At 41.4% G+C, this 22,214-nt stretch overlaps 2 protein-coding genes across 3 annotated transcripts in view; both read right to left on the bottom strand.

Annotated features, from left to right (window-relative positions):
• TASP1 (taspase 1) overlaps positions 1 to 4,776 on the bottom strand; it is a 79,310-nt gene extending 74,534 nt beyond the window's left edge. For both annotated transcript variants that reach the window (XM_054290486.1, XM_054290487.1), the window contains exons 1-3: positions 4,707 to 4,776; positions 1,944 to 2,161; positions 207 to 274 (exon numbers count right to left, since the gene is read on the bottom strand). In XM_054290486.1, the coding sequence (XP_054146461.1) occupies positions 207 to 274; positions 1,944 to 2,082 (207 nt within the window). In that variant the 5' untranslated portion in view covers positions 2,083 to 2,161; positions 4,707 to 4,776. The remainder of the gene's footprint in view (positions 1 to 206; positions 275 to 1,943; positions 2,162 to 4,706) is intronic.
• Positions 4,777 to 12,407: 7,631 nt separating this feature from the next.
• ESF1 (ESF1 nucleolar pre-rRNA processing protein homolog) overlaps positions 12,408 to 22,214 on the bottom strand; it is a 28,028-nt gene continuing 18,221 nt past the window's right edge. The window contains exons 9-13 of the mRNA XM_054290129.1: positions 20,307 to 20,428; positions 19,039 to 19,129; positions 14,285 to 14,352; positions 13,450 to 13,596; positions 12,408 to 13,298 (exon numbers count right to left, since the gene is read on the bottom strand). Coding sequence (XP_054146104.1) covers positions 12,999 to 13,298; positions 13,450 to 13,596; positions 14,285 to 14,352; positions 19,039 to 19,129; positions 20,307 to 20,428 — 728 coding nt within the window. The 3' untranslated portion in view covers positions 12,408 to 12,998. The remainder of the gene's footprint in view (positions 13,299 to 13,449; positions 13,597 to 14,284; positions 14,353 to 19,038; positions 19,130 to 20,306; positions 20,429 to 22,214) is intronic.

Genomic DNA, 22,214 nt, shown 5'->3' with positions numbered 1-22,214 from the left:
CACTGTTCAATTGGTGTCTGCTATTTGCCAGCACTGATGAGAATGTTGCTGCATCTCATGGCCATGCACTGTCCTGCTCTGTATCATCTTTACTGTTTCTGCTCTGTTTTCCCTCATTTCCTTCTATAAACACACAGAGCCCAAGCAGCTAAGTGCAGATATTTCCTGTGTCCCCAGCACAGGACAGTGGAGCTGGTGACATTTACCTTCTGGCAGGCTCTTTTGCACACATGCTTGTACTCTTTAGCTTTGGATTCAGAATGATAACCTGCACCTGCAATTGAAACAAAAGGAAAATCTATTATAGTAGCTGGCAAACTCCAGCCTGTAGTTCACACAGAGATTTAAGACACAGGCAGATATAGTGTTCCTTATTCTGGATTACACTGGCATTTCCTTTTTCTATCAGTGATTGACAACTTTATGCATTCCAACACAGAACCAAATACACTCAGTGAAATACAGGATACAGATCATATATCCAGAAGCATGCAGGTAAAAATATCAGCATCAATCTTTTCCTATAAAAACTTTCCAAGAGATTCCAGTTTCACTCATTCTTGGAGGATTTCCAGCATAGCTCTTTTCTTTACTGTCCATTATTGGGCAAAACCCTCATTTTTAAGTCAAACTCTTGATTTTCTTTTTTCCACAATTCTGTTCATTTTCTCATGTTTATGCTATGTTTTTAGAGCTTGTTACTCCTGACTTAGAACAAGGAGTTCCTTCAAATGAAGATATTTTAGATTTTTTACCTTTTTCTTATTCTCAGCCTTTGTATCTCTCCCACTGTATTGAACCATTCTGCCCTACTTTGAAGCCACTGCCCCTACTTCCACAGCTGAAAAGTTTATCAATGCCACCATTCAAGTAAATGCAGCATCAGAAAAACAAGAGTGGAGCATATACTTAAAATCTACTTCTGTTTTACCAGTTTTTGCACCTAAAAACTTGCTTGTATTTATCTCAGTTTCCCTTTGCTCACCTTTACAAATATTAGTTTTGAGGAACTCTAATAAAATAAGCTTTAACACCAATACCAAAGTGACCCAGTAAAGGACACTATATTGAGCAATTTCATTTGCTCTTAAAGTAGAATTCACATCAAACATCAATCCAGAATAAACTGTTTAAGGTATGGAGCTGGTTTTTTAACCTTAATGATTTTATAAGGCAAGTAACATGTTGGCTTTTCAAATATTTTAGGCATGACCAGGCCACTTTGCTCTATTTTACCTCATGTACTCATACAGATGCTCAAAACAAATATACACCCAGGTATAAGCATTGTTTACTTCATGATTCATGGTATTTAATAAAGAATCTATGAAAAAAGAATTTTGAGCAAGACACACATAACACATAATTTCTGTATTAGATCTGAGTAGAGGAGTCCTTCATTACATGTGGAAAGAGCAAATAGTAACTCACTTAAATATGAACAAGATCAGAAAAACAGACTCAGAAGAAATGTTAGAAGGGTAAAAAGATGTCTGCAACCAACAGCCCAAGCAGATTTCAGAAGTCTTAGCTGGACTGTCCCACATGGACAAGCTAGACAAGGAACCATCAGCAGTGAAAGGACTGTATTTGATCTTTCCATAGGTAAAGAACCAGACTGAAATATCTCCCTCATTCTGTAGGTTTGCCAAGCTTAGCAGACAAGTACAGAATACTACATTTTATAATCATTTACATTTAGGTGTTTTCTTTGTCAAGGAGAACAAAAACACCATCCAGAACAACCAAAGAACTACATTTTGATTAAGAGTTTCCAGTGCAACCTCCAATCCAACTCCTCATTCCGAGATTTGAACACTCAGTTAATGTCACTTTATTAGCACACTAGTAGTCCAAAGCCACTATAAAATTTTTGTTGCTATCTAGTTTGATACCAAATTATTCATTATTTCCATTGCAGCTGTTCTGCTTCCACACCTTACCTGCATGGACAAGCACAAATCCCACTCGTTTCCCTCTTTGGGTTTGCTTTGTTTCGGGCTCTTTGACCACCACTTTCACAGCTGTAACCTGAGATGATTTGGAAGGTAACACTTCTACTGAACTTATCCCCTTCTCCATGGTCACACATTGGGATCACCATCTTCTACCGGGAAGGAGCACACTTCCATTCAAAAATAAACTCTGGAGAGAAATCATCCTAAAACCAGATCAGATACCTATGTTAGACACTGACTTCAAGAGATGAATTTCACACAAATAACCAAATCCCAAAGAACTTTTGGGAGAGAAGTTTGAACCAAGGGGAACACACCTCTCCAAAGCAGGGTTTCCAAGTTCTGCCTCTTCCCTAGCCAACAGCATTAATGAGATCTGAAATAATCAAAGTTCATGCTGCAAACTGAAAGCAGCCTTTTCACTCCAACATAACTTGAACATAATCGTCTTGCCAGACACTGGAAGGAACTGCTAATCTAAGTTTTGTTTTCCATGGTGTCCTGTTCTCCAACAATACAATTAATTTCTCCAGCCACCACATCTAACTGGCACATGACTAACCTGTAAACCACCACACTTCTTCCTTTCTATGCAGGGAATACCTGTTTAAGATCCTATAATGAACTCCTAGTCTTCTATACTGTTTCATCCCATCTCCTTGTAATTCCTCACTAATTTGCAGCAGGAAAAGAAAAAATAGATTAACTTTTATTTAATGACAAATTATTTCTAAAACAAAACCAAGCCTAAAACAGTCAAATAATGTTTATCTGGGTAAGTAGAGCTACCATGATTACTAGTAAACCTCAACATGCTAAAGTCAAAGCTCAAATAATTTAGTAACTCTGCTGGTTTTGATGGTTACCCTTAAGATGCTAAGGAAATTAATGTTTATGGAAAGCTAATGGAAATATTGTCAGTATTGTCTAGTACATGAAACAAAAATAACAATATAGAATGATGTATTTATCAGGAGTTGCCAAACAAACTGTCTGTGTTTACTACTGCTCTTATCCACAGTTTACTACATATTAATCCTGACAGAAAAACATTTGTCTACTTCAGAAGATAAAGCAGAGGCATTCCACACACTGAATTACTAAGAAAGTGAAAAGCATGTAGTGCTAGTGGAGAAAACCTGTATAATATATTAAGATAGTTTATATATAAAGAACTACATTAATTTTAAGGTCCCTTCCAATCCAAACCATTCTCTGACTCTCCACCTCTATATTCCAATATAACATCTATCACTCCTACCATCTCAAAAAGGACTTTGTAACCCAGGAACACTGGAAGGTGAACAGAAGAGGAAAAATGAGATGTTTAATGCATAAGACTTAAACCACTGACTCTTGAAATGCTATATGGCTGACGCCAGCAATTAAATACCACCCCATTTAAATGGCCCAAACAATGTAAATGATGTTTACCAAGATTCAGCACTGCCACAGAACAAACCAGCTGGTTTGCCATAACTACTCTTTTGATAAGAAGAATCAGCACAGCTCTGGAGGAAGTTATTCACCGTAATTTCTTCCCAAATATACCTAGTAATCTGCATACACTTATAAATTTACTTTTCAAAATTAAATATGAACTTATTGTTATAATTATATATGTACAAAAAAAATGAAAGGCCACTACAATACAGAGGTTCTACAGAGAGAAAAAGTTTATGGATTACACCCAATTGTAATGGTCACTTGAAAAAATTTCAGAGCTAAAATTAAAGTATTCATCACTGCATTTACTTCCTTTTTACCAAAAATAGTAAAGATGGCCCCAGCAATCATTGGTCCTCTTTGCTGCATCTTGCTACACCCTACAGAAAGTCACTCCTCCAACAAGGGCACAGCACAGACTTCAGTAAACAGACAGAGGAGCAAGTAACGAATTCAAACTCTCCCAGGAATGGAAGAAATAGCGTGGTAGTAGGGAAAGCAATCATGATGACAAAATAGCTTTTTAAAATTAAGATGGAGATGTCACTTGAAGACTTACTAACAATGTAGCTGCAGGCTGAAAATCCTCACTAGGCCTTTGCACAGAGCTGGGTCTAAGGATATGTTTATTTCTACAGAGAACATGCAGACAACCCGTCTCTCTCGTTTGCTTCCGTTTGTAACACTTCCTCCACACCAACTCAATTTTCTCCAACACCTCCCATCTCAAACTGCTCTTCAACTCCTTTCACATTCCATTCACAAACCCGCTGCTTCCACTTGTTAGGCTCCCACTGGACCCAGCTTTTCCCCTCCAAGCCTCTTCTAGGATTTATCAGCTCTCCCTCCTGGGCTGTCACACTTCCACCGCTCTTGACTCCATCGCTCTCTGCTACCCATTTCCTGCTCCCCATGCGTGCAGCGCCAGGAACGGTGGGAGAACACACAACAGCGTGACTGCTGGAGAGCAGCAACCGAAACCATTTGACCCAAAGAGCCCCGAGCGCACTGCACAAGGCACTCGGACTGCGGCACGGGCGCTGGGAGAACACAGACACGCGAGGGTCAGGTCGGGTCGGGGCGAGGCATCCTCCCCTCCCGCGCCTCCATCCCGGCGCCGCTCCCGCCGCCCAGCCCGTGACGTCACGCAGGGCCGTGACGTCACCCGGGGCAGCCCCACCGCCGGACGCGTGGCCCGGCCCAGGCCCGCTCCCGGCCCGCGCAGCCCCGCAGGCAGAAAGGCCGTGCCGGGGGAGGCGGGAGCGGCGGGCCGAGGCAGCCCCGCGGCGGCGCCGCACTCACCCTGCACCGCCGCCATCCGGGACCGCCCGCTCGCCCGCCCGTTGCCTCGGTGAGCGTGAGGCGTCCCGCCCCCGCCCCGCGCCCATTGGCCGGGCCGCGCCCCGCGGCCGGAAGTGGCGATGCTGATGATTGGCGTCCCGCAGGGCCAATGGCGTCCCCCCGGGGCGGGCATGGCGGGTCCCGGGCCGGGACAGCGCTCCGGCTCCGGTCCCGCTGCGCGATCGGTGCCAGGCACGGCTCCGGGAAAAGCAGCGCGGCCCCACAGAGGCCATCTGTGTCTGAGGGCGTGGACAGTAACCTCCGGTGAGCCCCAGGGCAATATATATATCTATATGTATCTATATGTATGTATGTATGTATGTATGTATGTATGTATACATCCCGTATCAATGTGCGTATATTGTATCCGTATATAATCAATATACATGTCATAGAATATGTAATGTACCTCTATATCTATGCTATATATATATATAGTATATATATCATAAATGAATCATACAATATGCAATATATGTATGATATATATATCATACAAAAATACAAATATAAAAGATTAAGGGGTGCCACTTAAACACTAAGATTTACCCATATATCAATATACATATTTCTATCAATATGCAGATACAGTTTCTCAATATACATATATGAAATACATCTATATATCAACATACAATGTAGATATACATCAAACATTATGTAATACGTGTATGATATATATATCATACAAATATACAGATATATAAATATGCCACATACCCATCTATCATACCAATACACATATTTCTATTAATATGCAGATACAGTTTATCAATATACATATATATCATCCAATATGCAATACATCTATAGATCAGTGTAGATATATATCATGCAATATGCAATATACATATATTATTATGCAATGTACATATGTATCATATCACTACACATATAGGTAACACAGTATGCACTATATAATATGCTATACAATATACACATATTGATAGGTAGGATACATATATATCTACACATGACTTCTGACAGCTGCTCAAAACTAACCTCATTGATTAAAAATACATATATTTCATAATAGACTGACTAGGAAATTCTTGCAACAATCAGATATTTTACATCCTTCTGCTTCAATGAGCATTTAACTATTGTGTTCTGCTAGAAATAATAAGTTTTTATTAATTTCTGTCCACTGTGTTGTAGAGGTGGTGTAGAAAACATGTCGTTTACTGAAGCTGCCTTCCCAGGATCAAGGACAGCTGTACATGAATCCCATGTCCATGACACCTTCTCTGATGGTCACTATCATCAGTCCTCCTGGGAACCAGCTGTGTATGTGTGACACTCCATTATCCCAGTCCACGCTGTCCACTGTTCCCAAAGTGCCTCCACACTTCCAGCCTGTTGCTCCTCTTCTTCGTAGAACCATGAAATGAGTCCAGATGGCCTTACAGATTTACTTATATTGTAAATTTATTTTAGCTGACGCCGCAAATTCTCATTTGCAAAGCTTGGCCTTTTAAAGTCGAAACTCTAAAGCTTTTATTACATCAAGACAAGGTTGTTCCGTTTGCAGAATTCACTTAATCTCTTGCTCAAGATGCACATGAGAAGTGAAAGGATATATATTATACAAAAAATTATCCTGACCCCTCTAAATTAAGTAGATTTTAACTCCTCAGTTTTGTTTTCCTAGGAGTAAGCCCAGTATGTAGCTTGTAATATTAACCATATTACACTGGCTCTTGCAACAGTGAACAGTATCATTCATTCTCTGCAAACAAGCTGTCAGAAAATCACCTGCTTCAGCCAAACTACAATTTTTGAAAATAAAATATCTGTGGTACCTCTCTGACAATGAACTCATTCACTACTAATAAAGGGAGTCTTTCTAAATAAACCATTTTAATAACAATGAAATCTGTATGAGCAATGGTGCAGTATATCGCTCCATGTGCCTAGCAGGTGTTGGTTTCTCAGTCAGAGAACAGCGCTGCCTCCTCGTCCAAGTCCTTCCACACGTGGTTGTTCCTTCCCCTCTGGAGCGCGTCCCCCCGCAGGCAGCGCTGCCGCAGGTGCCTCAGGAAGCCCTTGATGGAGGCAGAGTTCTCCTTCTGGCGGCCGATCGGCTCCTCATTGAGGGGGGAGCGCTCAGCCAGGCAGCAGGTCCTTGGCCAGGCCGAGCGTGTCCAGCTCTTCTCCTGGGAGACACAGGCAGGGAGCGCGATGACGGGGGCAGAGGGGCTGCAGGGGCTGGGCCCCCTCGGGCTCTCCTGGGGCCTGGCTGGGCTGCCCCAGGCTGCAGGCTGGGTGGGGAGGATGTCAGGAAAGTTCTGTCTTGTTCTGGGGGCTCAGCCTGTCCTTGTTTCCTCCTGGGAGGGAGGGGGCTGAGCCCAACCTCTGCTTCTGGGCTTGGGGCTGGGGAAGAGGCGGAGGAGCCCTGGTGCCTGCCCAGGCTTTCCTCTGCACAGGGGCTGGCGCTGCTCCTCACCCTCCAGGCTGCAGCTGCCCTGGCACCGTCCCAGCTGCCCGGTGCCCATCCCTCACCTCTCTCCGCTGCCTCCGGGCTTTTCTCCGCAGGCTGCAGCCGAGGCCGAGCGCGGCCAGCAGCAGGGCCAGGGCCAGCAGGGTGCAGCAGTGCAGCTGCAGGGGCCCCAGGCTGGCGCTGCCCGTGCCGGGGCGCGGCAGCTGCGCTCCCTGCGCTGGCACGGGCAGCCGGGCCGCGCTCCTGGGGGCGCGGCTGAGAGCTCTGGGCGTGCTGGGGAGCAGCGAGGCCACGCAGAGCCCCAGGAGCAGGGAGAGCCCCGGGCGGAACATGGCACAGCTGCCCCGGGAGCTGCTGGGCCTGACCCCGAGCTGAGCTGTGCCCACGGGCTCCGTGCCAGGCGCTGGCACCGGCTGCGATGTCACAGAGCTGTTGCCTGGCAGCCAGAGGCTGGGAATGGCAAGGCCGGGCCGGGCCAGAGGGTCTGAGTGGCTGCTTTGTCTCACTCTGCCCTTGCATATGAAAATTAAGATAGAGGTGCCACTTAAACACTAATTGGGAGCGTTACTTCAGACTGAGAATCCCAATTAGGCCTTTGCATATATTGTGTTACAGAATATATTTATTTTTACATATGGTTGACTTAATAGTTTCATAACACTTCCTCCTCATCAGGTTAATTTGCTCAAACCAATTCCATCTCAAAATATTATTAATGTCCACTTACATTTCACTTAGAAAACTGCTGCTTCCACTTTGGAAGATCACATTGGACCCATCCTTTCACTTTCAAACTTTTAGTATTTATCGGTTCTCCTTCCTGGCTATCATACTTCCATCAATCCTGATATTGACCCTCCTTGGGTCAAGGAGGTCATGCAGTTTGGTGTCCTACATCTGTGTAGCTAATGAAACAGTATTGAAGGAATACACAGTAATGTGACTCCTGAAGAACATGAACAAAAATTATTTAAGGACTTGGGGGTGCTGGTGTATGAGAGGCTGGACATGATGGGGCAATGTGCTCTGGCAGCCCAGAAGGCAACCTTGTTCTGGGCTGCATCCAAAGCCCTGCGGGCAGCAGGGGAGGGAGGGGATTCTGCCCCTCTGCCCCCCGTCTGGTGTGACCCCACCTGCAGGGCTGCATGCAGACCTGGGGTCGAGCACAGGAAGGACACGGAGCTGTTGGAGTGAGGCCAGAAGCAGCCACCCAGATGATCAGAGGGATGGAGCAGCTTTCCTTGAGGAAAGACTGAGAGATTTGGGGTTGCTCAGCTTGGAGAACAGAAGGCTTAGGGGTGACCTAACTGTGGCCTTCCAGTACCTGAAGGGAGCTTATAAGAAAGATGGTGAAGGACTATTCACAAGGGCCTGGAGTGACAGAACAAGGGGGAATGGCTTCAAACTGAAAGAGGATAGGTTCAGATTAGATGTTAGGAAAACGTTCCAATCTGTGAAGGTGGTGAAGCACTGGCACAGGTTGCTCAGCGAAGCTGTGGATGCCCCATCCCTGGAAGCGTTCAAGGCCAGGCTGGATGGAGCTCTGAGCAACCTGGTCTCCTTCAACCTGGAAGCTGCCCGAAGCACTGACTGCACTGCAAAAGTAAATCTGAATGCTCGGCAGGCGCCGGGAGAAACACAAACACACGAGAGGGTCACACGGAGGCAGCAGGAGCCGCTCAGCCGCCCGCAGCCACATCCAGCTCGGGGGACCCCGCAGGGCCCCAAGCGCCGCAGGGCGCGGCCGCGGAGCGATCGGAACGCAGGGGCGGACAGGGCCGACGCTCCGGTGTCCGTATGGCAGCAGCAGTGCGGCACAGTTTGCTCCCGAGGGGGTTCAGGTTCCACAGCGAGCCCTGACCCGGGCGGACCGAGCAGCCCCGCGGCGCCGCCTGGACCGTGACGTCACCCTCAGCGCTCCGTGACGTCACGTAGAGAGCGTGCGCGCGGCCGCCTCATGGCGCTGCCCAGGGCCTTGAGCTGCTCCGTGGGATGTCAGTTTCGTTCCCAGCCAGCAGCCAGCAGGAGCTCACCCGCCAGACTTAAGATTTTAAAGGGAATTTTGACAAATTATATTTCTGCAGCACTTACTATAGGACTTCCTAATAACACTGGTTTCATTCTGGCCCATGACGTCATCCGCAGCAGCCTGTGACGTCACGCGGAGAGCCTGCACCTAGGCAGCCTCATGGCACTGCCCCATGGGCCACAGGCTTCATTCCCAGCCAGCAGCCGTCAGGATCTTGCCTGCCAGACTTAAGATTTTAAAGGAACTTTTGAAAAATTATATTTCTGAAGCACTTACTATAGGACTTGCTAATAACACCAATTCCATATTGGCCCATGACGTCATGCAGAGAGCCTGTGTGCAGCTGCCTCATGGCGCTGCCCTCAGGGCTCTCAGCTGCCCTGTGGGCTGTCAGCTTCGTTTCCAGCTGGCAGCTGGCGGGAGCTCACTCACCAGACTTAAGATTTTAAAGGGAATTTTGACAAATTATATTTCTGCAGCACTTACCATAGGACTTCCTAATAACACCAGTTTCATTCTGGCCCGTGATGTCACCTGCTGAGCCCCGTCACTTGAAGAGCTTGCGCGCAGCAAGCATGGTGCTTCCGTCAGGGCCCTGAGCTACTCTGTGGGCACTGGGCTTCCTTCCCAGCTGGCAGCCAGCGGGACCTTGCCCGCCAGACTTAAGTTTTTTAAAAGAATCTTGACAAAATGTATTCCTGCAGCACTTACTATAGGACTTACTAACAACACCAATTTCATTTGGGCCCATGATGTCACCTGTTGTGCCACACGATGTCATGCAGCGAGCCTGCGCACGGCTGACTCATGGTGCTGCCCTCAGGGCCCTGAGCTGCCCTGTGGACCCTGGGCTTCGTTCCCAGCCAGCAAAAGCTCGCCGGCCAGACTTGAGTTTTCAAAGGGAATTTTGACAAATTATATTTCTGTAGCACTTACATAGGACTTCCTAATAACAGCAATCTCATTCTGGCCTGTGATGTCACCTGCAGCGGCCCGTGACGTCACGCGGAGAGCCTGTGTGAGGCTGCCTCATGGCGCTGCCCCCAGAGCACTGAACAGCCCCATGGGCCCTGGGCTTCGCTCCAAGCTGGCAGCTGGCAAGATCTCGCCCACCAGACTTAAGATTTTAAAGGGAATTTTGACAAAATGTATTTTTGCAGCACTTACTATAGGACTTTCTAGTAGCATCAGTTTCATTTTGGTCCATGATGTCACCTGCTGTGCCCTGTGACATCACGTGGAGAACCTGCATATGGCTGACTCATGGCGCTGCCCTCAGGGCTCTGAGCTGCTCCATGGGCTGTCGGCTTCATTGCCAGTCAGCAGCCAGCGGGAGCTCGCCCACCAGACTTAAGATTTTAAAAGGAATTTTGACAAATTCTATTTCTGGAGTGTGAAAAACGCTAATAACTTGGTTTTAAAATTTTAAAAGTTTAATAGCAAAAAAAAAGTTAAAAAATAGTAATAGAATTGGAGCAGTAAAAATTTGGACAATTAGCATTAGGACAATGCAAGACAATAAAAATAAAGTTATGGACAGTCCTGGTACCTCTTTCTGGGCAGAACAAGCCCGAAAAAGGACCCACGTTAACAGAGCATTAACCATTAAAAGCAACAGCCTGCTGCATATTCACACACCTCATCCATGATGCATAAATTCCATTCAAACACAGGATTCTCTCTGGTCAGGGTCAGCTTCTTCCTCTGAATCCTGACAGCGTCTTCAGGGCTGAGCAAGGCAGGAAGAAGTTCACTTCTGATAATGGAGCAATAAATTCTTTTTCTCTGACAGATTTAGGTGTCCTGTAGCTGCTATCTGGGTGCAAGTCCTCTCTTTCAAAAAAGTATCTTACATAGCATAGTTTCTATTTTAACATTATGTTATAATCTAAAACTATATTTAATACACTACTTAAGAAAATTAATACAACATAACTTTCTAACATAACACATATAATATTCATTTTAATATTTGCAAAAAGCCAATCATAAAATACGCCTTTTTCACAAGCAGCACTTACTATAGGGCTTCCTAATAACACCAGTTTCATCCACTAGGCAAAATCCATTTTGTAGCAAATAACAACTCTTAACAGATTGCTTTCATCAAGAGATGTGGCATTTGCTTTCATGTTTGTGGTGAACTCAGGTTCTATTGTGTCTTAAACATTAGCAAGAACTTGCACTGCACTGGTGAGAGCCACTAAAGGATCACAGAACCATGGAATGGTTTGTGCTGGATGGAGCTTTTAAAGAAGATCTAATCCAACCCCCCCTGCTGTGGATAGGGACATCTGGAAACTAAACTTGTTCACCCCCCAGACTTTATTCCATCTCCACCACATCCTCATTGCCCTACACAGGATCTCCCCCAGGAATTAAGAAGGCTGCTGCCTAATAGTCACAGAAAAACTTTCTATGGCTTTCTTCCCAATAAAAATGTGCTTCCACTTTTGTATCATTGACTTCTTTTTTTCAAAGATCAGCCTTACATTTTTTTAACAACACAAAATATGTCAGGAACAAATGCAAGTCTTTTTCAACACAAGTTTTTGGCATGCAAAACCATGTGGCTTTTGGAGAGCAGCTTTTGTCTTCCACGTTACCAGGTGCTTCCTATTCTGTTGGACAAAACTACAAGGAAATAACATGCACTCCACAAACCCTCTGGAAATGTTTGGCTTTCTTTCACAGTTTTTAACCTGAGGTCCAAATCCAAGTTGCTTTTTTTTTTTGTTTTATTTCAAGCCCTTGATATTCTTGACAGCACTGAACTGAATGAACCAAGGAAATTGCTCAAACTACTTTTCTTCTTCTCAGATGGCAGATTTTCTCTCAGATTTGAGAGAAAAGGAGGGTGTTAAAAAAAAAAAAAAAAAGAGGACTGCAACAGGATATTATATATATTAGCTTTTGCACTGATCATAAGTATTCAGATATAATCTTTATTTAGCTGTTTGTCTGTATAACAAAATCTTTAAGTACATAATGCATAGTTTATAGAAATAGTAGCAGGGTGAAACAACATGTTTTCTAAAATTGTATCATCTGGATTTGCCTTTGATTTTTTTCTTTCCCCCCCCCACTCTTTTTTTTAACACTTAACAATAGCAAAAAGTTTATTTTGATCTAATTTCATTTAGGTGTGAAATAAAAAAACACAGCTAGTACACAAAATTCTTTTGGGCCAATTTAAAGTATTTATTTCAAAAAGATGTTAATGAAATACTTCTAAATGGCAATATTTCCATGAATTAATTCTAAGGCCTTCAAGTATTTAAAGAAGAAATTAATAAAGCATTTATCCAATATTTTAAAAATCTACAAAAAACTTGTATACAAAATTTCTTCCATTTCTAGTTATATTATTACCTTCTTTATCAGGACAGGTATGTTTTACAGACTTCTGTGGGATTAAAAACTTGAAAACCACTTAGTTTCAGCAATAAACCTCTGCAGAACTGGTTTTATTATTTATAGATAAACCCATAATTATGATGTTTTTAGCCATTTTCAGCACTTCTGTTATTTGTAAGAGATGACATGATACAAACCAAACCAGCCCAAAACCATCATTTCCTTACATATGTGCAAAACAGTATTTGTTGTGGCATAAGAAAAGAGTGATTATTACTCTGAACACTTCACAATTCACCAACATAGTTAATGAATTTTCAGGACATTTTAGGGACAGGAATTAAGAGCAGGTCACAGTAACTTTAACAGATGTCTCCAGTTAGCAGAGCTTGGACTAAAGTAAAGGCTGAGTAAAATCAAAGTTCAGTTATTTGAATTTCTGCTTTTTCCGTGCCTGAAACTCCTCAGTTTTATGCTTGACAGACTTGATGAGCATTGACAGGGCAGGATCTATGGCTTTCTTGGCAACCTCTCCTTTCTTTGCCATTTTCTTCTCCAGGCCCTTGTTTGCTTCCTTCAGGTCTTGCTCCTTTTCTTCTCTTCGGCGAGCTTTCTCTTCCAGGATCTTTTCTACTGCTTTTGTCTTTTTGAAATTTGGATCTGAAGGATCCAAATTAAACAGGGGAGAAGTAAACATGGCTTGGAATCTTGTATCAGCAACATTCACCTGAAGGGAGTAAAGAAGCATTTATTTTAGGTCAACTTTTGCCACGACAGCAAAGCTTTTAAGCATAATAAAACATGAACTGCTTCAGAAATCACAGCTCATGAGATTCCTGGAACTGCTCCAGTCACAAAGTCAAGGAGTACACAATTACCTGGAAGTCATCTTCTAGTAATTCTTTCCTTTTCATAAGAAGTTTCTTTTTCTTTTTGCTCAGATTGTGTTGTTCTACAATCTTTTTATAATTAAAATGTTTTCTGGTGTCATCCTCATCATCCATCATCAGTAGGGCCATTTCAGCCTGTTACAAAATAAGAAAGTCCAGGTATACAATGAAACTTTTCTATGAAAAAAATTCAGCATCTCATTAATAAAGCCTGTATGAGTCTACATTAATTTAAATAAGTTTAAATAGGGTGGCATCAGGGCAGTATTATTTCATCCAAAAACATTCTTTTAACATTTTGAGATTTAGTATTAATATAATTTGATTTCCTTCTTATTAGACATAAAATGAATGCAAATATGTACATTCAATTTTCAAACACAGTAATAATCTTATCTGAAAATTGTTCACCAGTACTTAGAAATAACTAATGGATACAATTTAATACTGGTATTCATACAGCAAAATAAAATTTAACATCTCCGGATTTAAGTAATCCCTTTAGTTAACTTGTGCTGAGAAAGGATGAAAAGAAAACACAAAATAGCAAATAATCTATTTGCTATCAATCTTCAAGGACAAAAATAGGACAAGGTTTGAACTTACAAACGTTTCATACAATACTGATGTTAACAAAATAAAAACTTAGCACTGCCCAACACACAAACTTCTTGGAAGCTTTGTTTCCAAAAGCTCTCACTATTAAAATTGTAAATTTTTTTTTTACTGCCATCCTATGAAATTCTGCAGTTCCACTCACAAACACACACCAAATATTCTGCATTGCAGAATTCATGCAATGCAACATTTTACATCACTTTACCTTCTGTTTTTCAACTTGATCTTCATCTTCTGAGGTACTTGCTACTGATTCTGGCTTCTTCTTTAAACCTAAGTACGAACACAGGGCATGAACTGATTTATCCAAGCTTATACATGAGGGCATCATTTACCTACAGCTAGAACTGCTAAGTAAATCTCATTTTCTTGCACTCACTATTTGAATGACAGATGTGGAAAAAGGCTGCAAAGTTTAGAAAAACAAAGAAGACTTAAAGCAATAAAATAGCTTGAATAGTTGTTCAGTTGTTGAATAGTTTGAATAGTTGTTCAGTTTAAGGAGGCAGCAACATTCAATACAGTAAAATCATGGTTTTAAAAATACTTTCTGTCTTTTTCATAGAGCAGTAGAGAGAAGTATCACAACAGTGCAGGCAAACCCCTGACATCACACCCCTGCCAGGGCATTTTCTAGTGGAAATTAAAATATTACTGACTCTGCTCAGACTGAATATTGTTCTGAGGAAGCTCCCCTGCTCCCTTAGCATTCAGATACTCAGTGCTGATAATGACAGACATAATGAACAGTAACAGCATAAGACATTAGCCAAACCTCACTTCTAATGAAAACAGACTTGTTTAGAACTCCTACAACATCAAACTATTCTCTTTGGAATGCCTGTAGATCTTGATCAAGGAAAAGCAGGAAAAGCAGAAGGTTTCCTGACCTGAACCACACACTCTGACCTTTGAGCTTGGAATGACATTCCCAGGCAATTTTCTGCAGTCCACTGGGGGTACTCTTAGGGAAGATATTTGGGTTCATTTTGTTAGGACAGGTTTGTACTCAGACTAGAAATACAGACATGCCAGACACATGTCAAGTTATATCACTAAGGATACTCTGGAAGAGGATGTATTTCTTGAGAAGGGTTTTTTTCTGCCTTGACTATTCCCTTGACTATTTCTACATGGATTCCAAACTGGAAATGGATTTCCAGAAGAAACAAACCACCACCACAAAAAAATAAACTATGCTGATGCACAAAGTCATCAGCTGAAAAACTGAACTATTGATGTAGTAGTTCCAGAAAATGTGCAGGAAAAGCAGATTCAGATATGATATTGTTACCTAAACTACACTATTTAAGTTGATGTGTAGAAGGGAGAAGCAAATGTCTTCTGTAGGCCTCCAACAACTATGGAATCTTTCTAACTTTCAGAAATAGCTAAACTACAGAAAAGGAGCAGAGAGATAAAATTTGAGACAACTATATGAGAAGTTAGATGAATAAATTGATTTTCTTTCTACACATTTCCCAAAGGAAAGTCATTTAAGTCACCTTTCCTCCTCTTTCACTCTATGGGGAATCACAGAAGTGATCCTTATGCCTTCAGAGCATTCTGTGGCTGCGGATGGGGCTGAGCAAGGAGTTTCTATCAAACTGAGCTCTTCTCCATGAAAATAAATAAATTAGTAAACCCTTTATTTCTTACTTTGACACTCTGCAGCCAGTAAAACCAGCTTGGGACCTAAAATGGCCCTTGGGACTCAAAAATCTGTATCATACTGAAAATGGTTCTGCTTGAAAATTCACAAATGCATCATTTTCTGTGTTATTAACATAATCCTGCTACAGTCCCTCCTCTTCCCACACATTCTGTAGTCCCACCACACACACTTGTTGCACACTTATGGCAAACTGATTGCAATCCCTCAGATTTTTCCTAGCACTTCATCCCCACTGCCATCTTTTAATCAGATTTGTCCCACCTACAGCAGAAGATACTTCAGTGTGACACAGAACTAAATTGGTACCTGCCACCAGCCAGAGTAAGGAGTGTCCAGTTTCTGCTGTAATTCCCACTCAAGCTGCCATTTGACTCTTTCTCAGCTCAAGAATTTTGTTTGCCACATTAACTTTGCACATCAACAACTTTCCAGCTGGCAGCAAAAGCGAATCTTACCTTTGGGACTTCAGACACAGAAACTGACCCCAAATCAAAAACTTCTCACAAGACCTCTGCCTCATTCAGAAACTTGGGTCAGTCTCAAAAGCCTTGCAAAGACACATGGTAAATGAATCTTTTCATCTACTTTATATTTCAAGGACAGGTTCTACAGCTATACTCTGATTTTGTTGTTAAGCCCTTGGGTCCTGGCACTGATACTGCTCCCTTGCATCTTTAAAGAGCCATCAGGTCCTACATACATCATAAATTAGATCATGAGAATGCCTCTAATGGTTTGGAACTAATAGGAGTTACAATAATGCATGGAGAATTCCTCAAAGGTTCAACAGAAACTATGTTTAATGGTCTAATGTGTTCTGAAACTATTCCGTGATCCCCAAAAGCAGGGCCTTGCTCTCATGTTAATAAGCAATCACTCTATTTAGCCATTAATTTTTCAACAGTTTAAGCTACAAGAGTCATTTTGTCTCCCTTTCCTAAGACCCCACAGAAGCTGATGCAGTAACAGTGAAACTGGCCAAGCCAAACCCAAGTCTTACAAGGCTTTCTGAAACAGTATGGGCATCAGTGTAAAATGAAAGTGACCCCATTCTCTTTTCCTTGACAATATGAAAGTAGAGTCAAGCTTCTAGAATGGATCATCAAGGCTCATGTATCTGCAGCATCTGACATTTTAGTCTGTGGTACTATTAAAAAGTCACATGAAAACTGTGCAAAGCAAATACTACCATGAAGCCCACACAGACAGCTTTTGGGCAGAGCAGGCACAAAGAATTTGTTCTTCCTTGCCTCTCCCAAGTGAAGCACCCACAGTGTAAGAATCATTTCTGCTTATCAGGAACAAAGACATACCTGAGGAACACATGCTTCAGTGGACTTCCCATAAATTCCAGTTTTCCTCGCACAGCACTCAGAGTTTTTAGGCCCTTGGTGTAGTATCTCCTTACCCTCTTGCTTCCCTTCAATTGCCTCAGCTTTTGACAGAAACCAAGCTACACAAGACCCATGCATGTTACAGCCAACAAATAAGTCCAGCACTGCTGCATCCTCAGCTTCTGCACTGGTCCACATAAGTCTGCAAATAAATCCTGTCATATGCTTTTTCAGCATCATCTAAAATAATCTGACAGTCAGCTTAAGAGTGAAATTTCAGTCTTCCAGGGGAATTGTGGAAGGCTTGTGAAAAATGATGGTCATTTAAGTTGCCTGTACCCTAAATACAAAGTTGGCAGAATTACAGCCAAGTTCAAAGATGACTGTAACTCATTTTCCCCCACTGGATAAGTTGTGCTTAACAGCAACCCCAACTATGAGACAGAGGCTGTTCTGGGTATACTTGGTGAATGCCAAAGTTGTGCTGTGTAATTACCATTAAAATGTAAACTGGCTCCCAGCCAGCCACTGTGCTGCCCCTTTAGAACTTCCCCAGGGCTAACCACGTCCTGCTTTTCTCCTGTATCTCAGTAATTATCAGCAATCTTGAAGACAAAAGCTTCACTTTGCTAACTTTTATATGTATTTAACTACCCTCAAAGACTCCACAAACTTTAAAGTCTATTCTCCACGTCATGGACAAGGTTTACATATGTGCAGATCAGCTTATTCTCTGCTGAGCCCCTTTAGGACACAATTTCTCACAATATTTTTTCAGGTATTTCACAGAGAACATCACACATCATATGAGAGTACCTAGGTAATCTTGGTATTAAAGAACAATTAAACAATTTGGTGGAAGGAATGGTTATCTTTACAATTAATTCCTTCAGCCTATACACAAGCCACCCAGAAAGCATGGCAGAAAACAGCACTGCATGACACTTTGGGCTGTGGTGTTTTTTTCTAAAACATGGACAGGACTCACTCTACAGTTCTGCATTTCAGATTATTAAATCATCCAGACTGGGGGGCTGGTTATTTATTTTGTCCTAGGATAGATTTTAATATTCAGGACAGAAGCCTGTGCTGGCAAGTATAAAATTAAAAGTAACTTACCCTTTTCAAATGGAACTTGGATCTGCACTACTATGCTCAAAAAATCCCCAACCAAACAACAGACTGGCAATGAGTAAATCAGTTGCTACCTTCCTTACGTTTGTTTTCTTTTGTTTTTATGTCATTTTTCTTCTTTTAATATACAGTAATATGAGCCACCCTTAGGATCCGGCTCCCAAAAGTATGGAACATAGAAACTTACCTTTATTGATTTTACTCAGTAAAATCATTCAAAATAAATTTGCTGTTACCATGGAAAAAGCTAATTTAAACATCAGAATAAAAAGCTTGTAAAAAAAGGTATCCTAAAAATGTAAACTGGGCAAGTTATTTTTTAAAATATTACATTTCACTATTGGGGTTTCTAAGCAGCCAAGAGTACTCCAGTAAAAATGTGTATTAGACTAAGAAAACAAAATTATTTCTTCGCAAAGACAACTTTGTTTATGATGCAAAAACATTTGACATTTTTGCAATTGACCCAAGCTTCAAAAGGACCCATATATATATGGCTCTTCCTAAATAGAAAGACTTCAAAAGCAATAGAGCTCTTTTCTCTGGAATACTTAGGGGAGCAGCTTGTTTTTAACAGCCATCCCCAGAAACTGGGTAACTCAAGGTCTCTACTGAAAACCAAGAGAATATTCCTTACCATTCCATGTATTACACTACTCATCATTTTACAGAAATAGCAATTTTAGGCAAATACCACCTACTTCATTTAATTCTGAACATTCTATCTCTGTGTTCAGTCCAGCCTGACTTTGTTTTGGAAATTCAATATTTAACAAAAGGGCAGATTTACTCTAGAAGTTGCCTGTCTTGACTGACCTGTTTTCTCAAACTCTTCAGCAAAGTAGGGGTCATTGAGATCAACATCAGGTGGAAGTTCATCTTCACTCTCTTCCTTCTCAGCAGCAGCCTGTAACAATGCACAAACATTATTTCAATCAACATTGGATTATTTCAACACTATTTCAATCAATCAACTATTCAAGTTTCACAGGAATGAGATGTTGTTAGTAGCTATGAAGATGAAAACTGAAATACTGTACATGGATCATCAAAAAAACAGAGCACAGTAAAAATTGATACTAAAGACAAATTGACAATTTCAACCCTCTTTCATACATTTTATTAGGCATATCCCCAAACTGTGATATATCAGACAACCATTCCAAGAAAATTACAGGATCAGCACTGTTATGTCCTTTATGTTCCACAAAAGCTATGCTTGGGGACAAATTTGAGTAAGAAAGTTCATTTTGTGCTGCAGATTTCTAAAAGTTGGAGTTCAGATGTAAAAGAAAAAATTTTCCTACTGGTAGTAGTGTGTCATACACCTTGCTCCTTGACTTAATTTATCAAATTGTACAAGCATGTTAAAGTAGAGAAAGTTGCTCTGCTACTGAGCATTGCTGCTTACTCCATTTTGAGCACTTATTAACTTAAAGAAGTTACTCATCAAGTGCCAATTAAAATTAACTGACATGCACAGAGTAACTCAAGGTGTAGAGTTTACTCTTAGAAGTGTAATTCAGCAATGGGAGTTACACTGGGAGTAATTTAAGACTGCAGAAAATCTAGATTCTGCATGCCACATGCTTTTTTTTTTTCCTCTTGCAATTTGAAATTTGAATAGTTCTTTGCAGCTATTAATTCTTTGCTATTACAGGTTTGGGGAACAAGTCTGAATTATTTTAGCCCCAAAATTTCCAAATTATCATTGCCATAACAACTACAATTATCATTGTCATAACAACTTTGAATTCATATGTACACAGGAGCAAAAAGATCACTTTTAATGCATTAAAAATGCAAATTAAAGCCAATTATTATTATGACTAACTTATCTTTACAGCAGCACAAGTAGATAAAAGATGTTTTGTATAAGCATATGTATGATCAGCAGTATGCAGAATATCCTTTTCTTCTGTAGGTTTGATGAAGTACTCCCAGTACTTCCACATGAGTGACCACTGAATATTCTAACCTTAAAATGGCACTGGCAGCTGGACAATTTACTTTGTTTATCTGAAACAAACATTAACAACAAATAAGAAAACAACTTCCCCTCAAATGGCCAGTATAAACATTACCTTTCTCTTTTTCTTAAGAATTCTTTTTTCTTTCTTCTTCTCTAGATATTTTTGCCATGGAGTCAGGTTATCTTTTCCCTCCAACTTGTTTTTGACCATTTCTTCAGCACTTTCTTTGAGCCCTAGGAAAAAAGCCATAGTAAATTTATAAAAATGTGATGAATCTAAATTTTTTTTAATAAACTGTTTTCTCCTTTGCAAAAGAGCTATCTAGCTTTTATTCAACAAGTCTGTGCAAACAACATAAATATTGCTTCAAAACCCATCTTTATAAAGAAGATTGCTTTACAGGACGTATTTTTCCAAATAAAACATTCCTTCAGTAAGAACTGTACCAGAGTCAGAAGAAGTGTTTGCTATGTGGTATCTGATCCCCAACACTCCTGCTGCTCCTCAGAAAGGTCTCTTCTCCAGACATTCAGCTGTGCAGGCCACAGATGCACAATAAAAACCAACAGGCATACACAGAGTCCTTGTGTTTAATGCCCCACACCATCAGTAGTTAAAATCCTGAATTAGTTACATTGCTGAAGCTTTGCCTCTGTGACAATGCTCTGAGAATGCTGTAGGATCTCTGCTGAACATTGTATTTGTCATTCCAGAAAAGTAAACCCCATAGGAGTGCAATGCATAATTCTGGTCTCACAGGATCAGACAGTTAAGTCTGGATGCGTGAATTAGGTTTACATTAAATTCTGTAATTTAGCACAGATATCCACTGTTTCCATGCCCAACACTTTCATCTGCATAAACGAGTGTGTCCTAACCTTTAAGCTTTTTGTCAACAGAAGAGAATGAAGTTTTCTATAAGAATGCATATTTAGAGTATTCACTGATGTAACAACATCACCTTAAAAATAAATCCATTATATATATGAAGCATTCCCATGTAGAATACTTAAATTCAGAATATGCACTTCATCTAAAAGCAATCTTCTAGTTTTGGTAAAAAGTTCCATACACATCAAGAATGCTTTTCTAAAATTCATTACATCACAGAGCACTTGGATGTTATGAGGATGAGAATTGATTTCAGATATTTCAGATGCACCTCATGAACATTCAGCCCACTCTTCAGAAGATGGGCACTTGCAAAAACAAAACCTCATGATCTAAGGAGATTAAGTGACTTAATTGCAATACACTGGAGCACAATTCATTGGAAGAAATGGAATTTACTTCCCTGGTAGGAGGTAACAGCCTGGGCAATGAAGTATTTTTCTCCTACCGGCAATTCCTTGTTTCATTCACTAAATTTTTTTTTTAAGCTTTGGTAACAAATCAGTCAGATATCCTACAGGTAACATTGTCTCCCACAGAGTGACTGAATTTTCTTGGGAGTTTGTAGGAATCCTGTTTCTGTTTCACTCTCCAAGCCTGATATTTGTTGTCTCTTCCCCAGTCCTACTTCTGGTGGTCTCCCTTCAGCATCCTCTTCTGCCACACCACCTCTTCTGCCACACCAGTCCAGCCCTGACTCACCTCATCCCAGTTTTATTGCTTAAAACCCATACTCAGACCTCTCCAGGTGCCCTAGACTAGATCCCATTCTTTCTCCCAGATTTCTCAGGTGCCAAGCCCCCATTCCTCATCATTCCTTGCAGCTCTCCTCAGTATGGAGGCACTGAAAACAATGATTGTGGTAGAATAAACAAGGCAGCTTTCATGGACAGCTCTAGCCATCCCCAGAACAACAGGCTGAACATTTTTTCTGAAAAACTGCAAACACTGATCTCTGGTTTTGAGTTCACTGACACCCCAAAAATCATTCCAAGGCTGGAGAGCTGGTTACAACTTGTCTGAAATACAAAGTGTGGACAAGATCTAAAATCACATTAAACCATAGGATTGTAGGAGGAAAAGAGTGGAGCAAAAACAAGATAAAGGATCCTTTTACTACTCTGGAAA

Source organism: Melozone crissalis, unplaced genomic scaffold (assembly GCF_028551555.1).
Source record: "Melozone crissalis strain CALT ecotype California unplaced genomic scaffold, PUWL_Pcris_2 ptg000081l_1, whole genome shotgun sequence".
Lineage (NCBI taxonomy): Eukaryota > Metazoa > Chordata > Aves > Passeriformes > Passerellidae > Melozone > Melozone crissalis.
Note: the sequence above shows the minus strand (reverse complement) of the source record. Positions and strands in the feature narration are given on the sequence as shown.